Source organism: Ciconia boyciana, chromosome 3 (genome assembly GCF_034638445.1).
Source record: "Ciconia boyciana chromosome 3, ASM3463844v1, whole genome shotgun sequence".
NCBI classification, from domain to species: domain Eukaryota; kingdom Metazoa; phylum Chordata; class Aves; order Ciconiiformes; family Ciconiidae; genus Ciconia; species Ciconia boyciana.
The window spans coordinates 23,668,268-23,678,961 of record NC_132936.1 but is presented as its reverse complement, the minus strand read 5'-3'; the positions used below and the strand labels follow the sequence as shown (position 1 = coordinate 23,678,961).

Sequence of the window (10,694 nt, the reverse complement as noted above, 5' to 3'; positions counted from 1 at the left end):
ACACAAGTGATGCTAAAACATGCATTGTACCTGGAAACAGGTGATAACAGGGGATCCTCTGTACCCAAATCAAGAGGACTTTGAAACCCGAAGCCTTTGTGCTACAACTGGTGGTTTCAGTGTTTCAGAACTGGAAAATTAATCCTGTGACATGGCACAAGTTATTGGTCTCAGCCACACCATTTACCAGACTGTGGATACTCCTGAAGCTTGCGACTGGGGCCGAAGCATCCTGAGAGATGTAGGTGCAAAATGTTCAATGAACCAAGCAGGAGTATATACTTGAGATAAAATTTAATTGGCACTAAGCTTCCCAATGGCTAGTTGACAGCAGAGAGAAATATGACAGAGTTAAGGAATTTATGTTCTAATGAAGTTAAAAAAAAACATGCATTCAAGTTAGTGATTGCCTGAGTCTTATTCTATCAGAGCTTTTCTTTCTCTTTTCCAATGAAGGTCCCTAGTAAATTACCACAGACTCAAAAACTCTGGGGCTGAAGGGAACAAGTGTTCTGGCAATCTAGGAGGTTTGGTTGAGTTATTCCAGATTTATCCTGGTTGAACCAGCAGCAGAATTTGGCCATTCTGAAGAAAATGTAAGAAAGCTGAAATAGGCAGAGCTTGCATGTTGGGGCAGCTAAGGAAATAATGGAAATGACACCAAGTCCAACCCCACCTGGTCTCTCTACGAATCTTGGAGTTTTCAAACAGGTTATATGACTTCATTTCAAGCAAATTATCTGATAAGAAAACAAGTAGGAGACAAAATATGAAATTCAAGTTGTGTTTGATTGTGCTTTTACTTACACTGCTGTAAATCTACTCCAGCTAAAAATCGGACATGTGTGACATAAGACAAGAAAGCATCCTGGGAAAACCTACATATAACTTAAAGAATGTACTTTAACATACTGACAAGAAAAAAAAAAAAGAAATAAAAATTAACTGAACTGGAGCTTATGCTAATCTGCACTTAGGAAAGTGCTTTCAACACAGAATATTTCATGTTCCCAATACGCAGCGCACTGTGAAATGAAAATATTCCCTTTTGCTTAGCCTTAGAAACACTTCCTAAACATTTTACCTTTGTGATAATCCCTATAATTTTGTCTTTGCTTTATAAGAACAAATATAATACTGTTTACTGATCAGATGGATGACAAAGAAAAAACCACCAATTACCCAGAAATCCCTAAGGGGGAGCATAAGCTTTTTGTATGTATTTATTTCATGACAGCATACGTTGGAGTACATAAAAAGCTTTACCTATATATACTTCAAAAATGAAACTGTTAATACATCAGTTACACATATAATTCACCTGAATTGTGAACAGTGTCTAAAGCATTTGCATTAGTTAATCTGTTGTAAGTAGCAGCATCAACATTGTTATTTCATGATTTCACAAATTTGTCCAAGGTTTATCCACTAAGACTTAAAAGCAAAGCACAAGACTCCTGCAAAAAGTAGCTTATTAAACACTGTGGTTGTCCGAGATGTATTGCAGGTGCAAAATAATAAGACTAACAACATAATCGGTAAAAACTCAGGCTGTTTAAGAAATATTTGAAAAAAATTGGCCCTGTAGTCATCACTGTCTCAAGTAACAGCTCTGGTTTCCCTTCCCCGCTATTTGTTCGTTTCAACTGGATATATAGTAGGTATTTTTGACTCCTAATTCTTCTCTTCCCTCCTATTTCTCTGCCCCACACTCCCATTTCTTCCCATTGAGTAATTTATGAAAGTTAGAGAGCCTCCAAAATAGCCTGCTTGTTCCTAATACCGATGGGTTCATTCCAGCAGCTCTCAGCATTCAGTAGGCCAAAACAAATGAAGAGTGTGTGATTATATATTCTGAGTGCACAATTTTACTGAGCTTGTGTGTCAATCTCTGCTTTTAGCAGCAGTAATGTAAAGTCATAATAGTACCAGTAATCTACTAAATGTGTGGAACTATTACAAACTTGCATTAAATTATGTCAGAGTAGGAGTTGAGGCAGTAAATATACTTAAATAAAAACATACTTTGCTACAACAGTACTCGGGCTCAGACTGGTAATAGCTACACAGAGATGTTCTGTTAAATCCAGTGCGAGTCTGGTGTGCAGAATAGTGGCAGACAGAAAAAAAGAAATTAATTAAATGCTTGTTACTACAACTGCTCAACAGTACCACCACTTCCCCTTCTTGTGCTTTCTTAAGTTTCCCAGGAGCAATGCCACTAAAAAAACCCGCAGAGATACAATTCTGTCTAAATCTTCTGGGTTCATTCAAGCAGAAAGCAGTACATGTCAGTCGAGACACAAAGCACATCACCCCAGTACCACTGGTAAGCTTTGTGATGATGAAGGAGCAGTCAATGGAATGGACACCGTAAAGCAGGAAAAGCAATAGCCCGTTCATGAATAGTGATAATCAGGATACAACACTCTGAGAGCCAATCAAACAGCACAGGAGAGTTACAGCTTTCATGTGAATAATTTATTCTTTTATCACTTTAAATTTTACCAGGTACTTATTTACAAAGAAATTTTTTTGTGGACAGAATTTACATCAGCTACTGCACAATTCTGTTCATTAATAGGGTATGATGAGCATCCTTCCCATGTTGCTTAACAGTGCCTGTTTTGATCAAATAGGGTTATTCTTTTGCCAATTATTCCTTTGACTTAGTTTCCAAGTGTAAACAGAATTTGTACAAATGGCTTTGCTGCAATTAAGATTTCTTTTTACGGAACCAGTTAATAGATGGAAATAGTAAAGTTCCATCTGCTATTAGCATTTGCTAAGAAGGCTTGTTTCTTTTTTAAAGCAGGGATTTAGTTTTAGATGAAATGAAGGCTTTAGGCATTTCCATGTCAGGCACTGCAATGCCTCTTTACCAAGGCGTCACCCCTGAGAAGAATCCAAATTACCTGCTTGGCCTCCCAGTACAGCGCATGGAGTCCCTCACCTCAGACTGGCAGCCCAAAGTACAGGGCCTGTCTGGAAAAAGCTTTCCATGGAATAAAACTTGCTCAATTGCACCAATGTGTACTAAATGTGTCCTGAATTACTCACCCAGGAGCTGGAGCCTGGAATCTACCCAGAACTCGAGGTGCAGGAGCCTATGTGTGCTTTTGGAAGATCTGCATGAGGTTCATCCCTGAAAAAGAGCTGTAGGAGATGGTCCCGATACTCTTCTTCTGAATAGCCATCTAGACTTGAGAACACACACACACATGAAGTGGGAAGCCTGAGTTCAGTCCTTACCCAGCTTAAGGGAATTTGAACTTACATCCCCTAGCAGATGACCTTGAAAACAGAAGTACTCTAGGGAGGAGGAAGCCCAAAAATTATCTGCTGCACATCCTATTAGAAGTGGGAGAAGAGGACTGTGAGATTCATGGCGAAGACAGACAGCAGAGAGGACTATGTCTCTCCAGCTAGTCTCAGATCACTCAGTGAGGATGAGGGTTTGAATTGACCTACCTGGATCATTTCTGAGATTTTTAGCCAACTAATGAATAATACAAAATGCATAAATATTTAAGAGATCAGGGATGAGCTCCAAGAGGTCCTTCAACCCATTGCCAATCAGGCGGTGGGGATGTGGATTGAATCCTTGCAGGCTAAGAAAGCGAACATCTATCTCCATGTTCCCATGCAAATACAGTAGCCTTCAGGCTATTAGATAAAATAGCTCTGTTTTAAAAGCAAAATACAGACAAACACAATTTGAGGGTGGCCTGGCCCTTTAGTTTGTACCATAAAACCGTATTACACCAGTGGCTTCTGGGTATCACATCATCTAGTTTCAAAGGAGTTGAGGCAGTAGCTAGGTAGGTGCCTAACTGCTCAGAGGTGAGCAGTTCTGAATGGGTGGAGGGGAACTGCTCAGCACCCTCCACACGTCAAAGGGACAGTGGTTGCTTAGTTTAAGTTCAACTGGGGAGTTCTAGGATGACAATTTTGGTCTTCAAATGCCTGAAGTCTACCTGGTTTTAGTACCCAAGTTTGGTGGGGTTTTTTTGGATATGCTGAAGATACAATTGGGGGAAAAAACAACCCTCAGCAAACCTGCCTCAGGCTTACCAGGGAGGAAACAGAGGCCACAGAGTAGGAAATCTGGCTAGAAACATGCCTCTGTTATCAATCATCAGGTTGTGATTATGCAAAGAGTGTACAAAGGAAACAGGTTTGACAGACAGCTACTAATGAAGACCAGACTCTGCCCTCATTTACACTGTGTAAACAGTGAAAGTGGGTAAGCACTTGATTCAATCTTTTCTAACAAAAGGAGCTAGCAAAAATACAAACCACTGCAGGTTCGTAGAATGCTTATTATTGTAGAGATTATGTCCAAATATATTTCTTCATGGTGTACAGCAACAAATATCAGAAGAAAGGATCTGTTTCATTCTTTCCCAAAAGTCTGTGGCATATTTTCGCAGCTCAAATCATGGAGACTTCCCAAAACTCATTTAGAAGCATTTTCATGCATTAGCAGGAATGAAAATGCTTAATTAATGCTTAATTAATAGGAATGCAAAAGCTGGCTTGATTCCTCACTATGCTGTAGTATAAGAGCTATACTATGTAATATTTTGAACTATGAAATCATATTGTATTGTAAGATAAAACAGACATTTCCTTGTGTGTTCCTGGTGACTACTAATTCAAAATCTGGCCTAGCACGTACGTCTTCAGTTTAAGTACACACCTAAGCGTTTCACTACGCAGCTTGATATACTTTCTACAGTTAACATAAAAATGACACTGAAGGCAAACACATCATTTTTCTTTCCTGCTCAAGCTACAATGCTCTAATTTAATTTAGAGTCAATATTTCCAAGGATTCTTGTCTGAGAATTAAGTCATCATTCAGTGAAAAAAATCAATTTCTTTGTAAATCACTAACAAATATGCCATCTGTGGTATTAAATTCCACTGCACCAACCTGTACTGAGGCTAAGATAAGTGTCACACTCTGCAGGCCTACAGCTCCTCCCTGGGTGATGCTTTAATCAGCTCACTAGGGAATAGGCTCACTTGGCTAAAAACTTTCAGAACTGGACCAGTTTTCTACAGGATGGCTAACCAGATCAGCTGCATTAAAACCCTCTGCAAGACAGATGGAGAAAAGGTAAAAAAAAAAAAGGTGAAAGTGAAGGAAAGAAGTATCTATAAACTTCACTATTCTCTTTTGTTAAGATGGTGTCTCTTAGGACAGAGCCTGCTGCCTTCCTTTGGAACCACCAATAACATGTAAGACCGCTAATGTCCTGTTTAACAGAAACATCTTAATAAAACATAAACAGATCTGTTTTGTTTGATGTAAGGTTCCTATATCTTTCTAAAATATGAATCTATACTAGAGCTTTGAGTATAAACAATTCCCTTCCACAGTCCATGCCACTTCCAGGCTGAATTACCAATAGCAAAAACACTGGTTCTCTTTTTCAGAAAAGGTTTCTCAGTGATTTACTGTAAAGCTAAAACATTTGCCTTGCCTATTGATTTTTTAATATAAAATGTATAAAATAAATGCATGTGCCCTTTTCAATATAGTCTGTCTGCGTAGACGGTTTACACTTTTCCAGTTCTGAGTAACATGACAAAAAGTATGCTCCAACTTTCCACAGGCAGGAAGAAGCTTTGTGTGGTTTCATCTCGTTAGGATGCTGCTCCACAAACAGCGCTCTCGGGCAGTTCAGAATCCCAATGACAATGTACGCCATCAGCACGTACTGCAATTAACAAGGACTTATTGATTACAGCAATCGTTAGATCGAAATAAATAAAGCAGTCTCTCAATCAAAAGGTAGGGAAGTAACATCATGCTAGTGCACAATATAATCAACATGTGTAACGCATTCGTATTTTCCATGTTCTCCTTTGATGGTCTTGCACTAAGTTGGAAAAGCCTCTTGCCACAGGATACTGAACATACAGTGAAACATTTAAGCTGTCTGCAGTCAGTTTCAAAGAATTTACATTTGGTTTAGGTTAATTTTCCTTGACCTGCAGTTAATTAAAGAGCAGCTGAAGTACAAAATATTTCCCCCAACTCTAGTGGCATACATGGTCATGTCAATCGGCTGCAGTCTGAACAGCTTCAGTTCATTTTTGTTATAATTTAAAATATCTGATAAAAAAGGTAATAAAACCATGTCTTTTTATATAGAAACCATTGCCTTTTTCAGATAAAGAGCATAACAACATTTCATATCTGCTATAATATGCCACATTTTAAAAAAGGTAACTTGCCTTTTTTTTTTTTTTTTAATTCCAAATACGAACATGTGGCACACATTTGTGTTGCTTAAAACTTTTAAGTCTGGTATCTGTTAAATCATTCACTGTGGTTGAAATTCCTGGGACCACACAGTGCCATGTCTTCCTTAAACCATCTATTGCACCAGAAATGAAAGGCTGTGATGGAGATGTTCTTCCTATACTTTTCTAACACAGGAAATAGTTGGTTTAACATAAAAACAAATGCAGCTAAACTACGTTGCCAGCAGTGTTTATCCCTCAGTATCATCCCAGAGGGAAAGAAAACAAATGGCAGAAAAGGCTCCAGCCCAGATTGCAACTACGTGGGAACACACAACCAACGCTTAACAGTAACGTCCCATTATGACACTGTTGTCAGGAATTTTTTAGAAATCCAGGTGTAAAAAAGTTTTTCTCAGATTAGGAATTGGCACAAACATAATCCAGAGATTATCCTTTATAGCAGCTTTTCCTTTCATGTGCTCAGCTTTTCACACAAAGCACAGCAAACACAAGAAGAGTTACAACCGAGTTACAACCAAGGGGCTCCAGCTCAACATCTTGGGAGCAGAGAGGAGGAAAGGGGGAGCCCCTTCTCTCTGCAGACATGCCAGAGAGGGTGCCCTCTGTAGGGAGGAGTTTGTGGGTCCCCCACAGCTGCAACACAGCTCCCCACTCAGGAGGCCAGAGCCAGGCTGGCCACCTCACAGCGGGAGGGAGCCCTCCTGGTCCCCCGCTTTGTCAAATCTCTCGGGCAGGGTGAGCACAAAGGGTAGCAGGACACCCTTGGCATCCAAGGGGGCTTTAAGAAGCTCCCCGTCAAAGGTGCCCTTCAGCCCGCCGTCCGCTTCCACCTCACCGTCCTGGGCTAGGCTGAAGCGGAGGGTGCCGGTCCGGTTGACGCAGTAGATGGTGTTGCCCAAGGGGGCACAGCGGAAGGGCTGGATGGGGCCACCACTGGGCCGCAGGCTGGCACACTGGCTCCAGCGCTTGGCCACCGTGTTGTACCGGAAAACTTCGACTCCACCACCAGTCCCGCCGCCTGGGCCCTGCTCCCCACCGCGGCTGCTGCTCACGTCGAAGCGGTAGATGAAGCTCTTGAAGGCCACCATGTCAGCGGAGCGCCGGCGGCTGCTGTTGTAAGGGCACTCCTGCCACTCATCACGCTTGGGGTCATACTTGAGCAGGCGGTAGAAGAGGGAGCCTCCCGACACATAGATCTCCCCGTTGCAGGTGGTGGCCTCGTGAGCCACGGCAAAGGCACCTTTGGGCAGAGGTGCCACAGGGCTCCAGCGGTCAGCACGCGGGTCGTACCTCTCCACAGTGAAGAGGCACTCGCCCCCCACAGCATAGAGGTAACCGTCCAGGGCCAGCAGCTTGAGCTGCGAGCGGGGCTGAGCCAGCGGCCGCACCTGGCTCCAGGTGTCAGTGAGGGGGTTGTAGCAGAAGACCTTGTCGGAGAGGCGGGCCCGAGGCTCACCACCTGCCGGCCCTGCCGCAATGCCCCCTGCTAGGAAGAGGTAGTTGTGGAGGACACACATGGCACAGCCCTTGGCATTGGCCTCCTCGGGCAGGCGTGTCAGCACCCTCCACTCACCACTGGCCTCCTGGTAGCAGTGGATGAGAGAGCCACTCTCCTCCAGCGACACCACGGAGGAGGGGCTCTGGGGTCGGCTGCTCTCGCGACTCTGTGGCCGGCTGCTGCCACCCGGCCGCTCAAAGGCATCACTGACCTCGGCCACGAGCAAGCAAGGCCGGCCAGCCTCCATGCGCCGCTGCAGGATGAGGTCCCGCTCAGTGCCACTGAGGCGGCCGTAGACGCTGGGCTCCCGCAGCACCTCCAGGTAGTGGTCACTCATGAAGCGGTAGGCGGCCTCCCGCAGCTCCGCTAGCCGCTGCTTCTTGGCCAGGCAGAGGAGCTGGTAGCAGTTGTCGAGGCAGAGCTGGGCGCGCATGGCCTCGGCGGCACAGTGCAGGGCGCAAGGCATCTGGAGGACACGGGCGCCGCTCACCACCTCGGCCAGGTTGTCGTGCCGCACCTCGCCCATGCGGGCCGTGTACACGTAGTCGATGAGAAGCCGCAGCGCGCCGTAGCTCACCCCCTTCACCCGCAGGACGTCCCGTGAGGCGCGGGCGCGGAAATAGTCGCTCTTGGCCGCCAGCACCGACTTGTGCGCCCGGATGCGACGCCCCGACACCTCGATCACCAGGTCGGGCTCCTCCGTCGGCCGCTCCCGCGTCCCCACCGCCTCCTCTTCCTCCTCCTCCGGCTGGCAGGCGGCGTTGTTGATCTCCCACTGGCTCTCCACCACCCGGCCGCCGCCGGCGGGCGGCTGCGGCTCGGCAGCGCTGGCGCTGAAGCAGAGGGAGGAGCTGAAGCCGCAGGGGGCGGCCGGGGTGGGCGGGGGCGGCGGCGGCGGGGCGCCGGGCCCGGCCCCGCTCTCCTCCTCCTCCGCCGCGCCGCTGCCCTCCATGGAGCCGCGCTAGCTGCGCCGGCGCCGCGCCGCGCCCGTGCGGAGGGTGTTCGGCCGCAGCGGACCGGCCATCACCTGCGGGGGAGACCGGAGAGCGCTCAGCTTCCCGCGGCCGCGCCCCGCTCCCCCTTGCCGGCTTCCCCCCCCGCTTCTCCGGCTTAATGCTCAGAGCCACCGTGCTCGCAGGCGGGGCAGCCTCTGGTTTCCGGGGCTAAACCCGCGCTTCTCCCTTCCTTGGAGGATCCATCCTGCGGCTCTGCCGCCTCCCGCTGCCCGGGGCTAACTGCACTAGCTCACTCCCCGAAAACTCGAACCTCTTTCTGGTGTGGGAATCGCCTGGAAGAGCACCTCAACACCCTGAAAAGCAATTCTGGTCTTCCTGGTACTATGCAAAATTTTAAGCAGTTTGCATGCACTGTGTCCTTTCATGACAAGTGGTCCCTATGCTATGCTGGTCAACAAGGAAAAACATCCTTTAAAGGCAGATACTTAGGAGTACTATCATAATTTATTCACCTTGTGCAACTATTTCAGTGGAAGGTAGTGGTTGCAATCTATTCTGGAAAGAGATTCCCCACTAGCCAAGTTTTCCTTTACGTGACCCTCGCGAAGGTTTCTTCATATCACTGCTCCTCATATGCATTCCCCCTGTTTAAAAGAAAGTGTAAAAAGTTGATCAGTTTTAAAATCAATATATTCTCAGTTCACTCAGAAGTTTGCAACTATTAGAGTTATGTTTCCTTTAACAGGATATCTATAGTATCCTGAAGTGACCAGACCTATGCTAATAGATTCTAATTGTTTACAAAACACATCAAAGGAATTTTTTGTTGTTGTTATGACAAAAGCAATCTGACATGTATGTAACAGCATATGTAGCTGGAATGCGTTAGCAAGATGTAAATCAGACTTCATAGGGACTGGCTCACGTCTGAAAGATTTATGGCTTCTGCTAACAAAAAGTAGAAGCGAGCAAAAATCACAATAGATAATTAGAACATGAAGTTTCTTCTGGGAAAATGGCAGGCTACAGGGCACAGCTGTAAGTAGGTTAGTCCCTGTCAGCACAATCAACACCCAGTTGTATCTTCATTTCACAAATGTAGTTTTTAGAATTTAACAAAGCGCTGTTTGTTTGCCTCATGTTTGTTTATGAATTTCCCAGGCTCGGTTTAAGTTTTGATGAACGATGCATGAAAACTGTCCAAATGTACTTAATTTCATTTAATAAGTACCTGCAGCTCTGATTCTATTTTTAAGGAGGTTATTAATTTCCATTAAAATCCCCCTTGGCAGGTTTTTCACATACCTCAAGGAACACTCATTTCTATGCAAAATATGCCTTGTGACTTCCTTTCAGCAGAGATGATTTATTTACTCTATTAAATTAATATTAGGAAAATCTAACTTTTTGATGTTTTTTTAATTAAAGCATAATTGGTAGGTGACATTGTCTGAAAACTCCTGACACGGACATGAAACCTAAAAGCCCATACTTGCACAAGCAAACTTCACTTAAATGACAGTCGGGTTTTTATTTTGTGCACTTGCCCTGTGAAGGACTTTCTGCTACATTTGATCACATTCTGTTAGACAATAAATCAATACTAAGGTTTGATTTCTGGATATTTGAGCCTTTGAGTCCATAACAAGGTTTCAACAGCATTTGAAAACTCCTTCCTAGAATGAGTGGTTTTCACAAACTTTGTATTTCTCATCTGGGTGTTTAAAAATCTGGCACTTAGGAACTTTCTATGACATTTTATGAACTTTGGATAGCCTTAGTGGCAAATTTTCTGAGGTCCAGACCCAAACTCGGTAGGTTAGGCTTTAGTGACTTCTTTTCTGCAGCTTTAACTAGATGAGGAGAAATGCAGTAGTCTGTGTGTACGCTCGGTGTGTCTGCGGAAGATACATTGATTGATTCATTAATAACTTAAACTGGGCAGCATCCCTGTCAAT

The 10,694-nt window shown here is 44.7% G+C and overlaps 1 protein-coding gene across 1 annotated transcript; it reads right to left on the bottom strand.

The window, feature by feature from the left end:
- Positions 1-2,112: 2,112 nt before the first annotated feature.
- On the bottom strand, positions 2,113-9,359 carry KBTBD11 (kelch repeat and BTB domain containing 11). Its single transcript, XM_072855143.1, has 2 exons — positions 9,249-9,359; positions 2,113-8,807 (listed from the first exon to the last, which is right to left on the bottom strand). The coding sequence occupies exon 2, from the start codon at positions 8,730-8,732 to the stop codon at positions 6,963-6,965; it is 1,770 nt and encodes a 589-aa protein (XP_072711244.1). The 5' UTR covers positions 8,733-8,807; positions 9,249-9,359; the 3' UTR covers positions 2,113-6,962.
- Between the last annotated feature and the right edge of the window lie 1,335 nt (positions 9,360-10,694).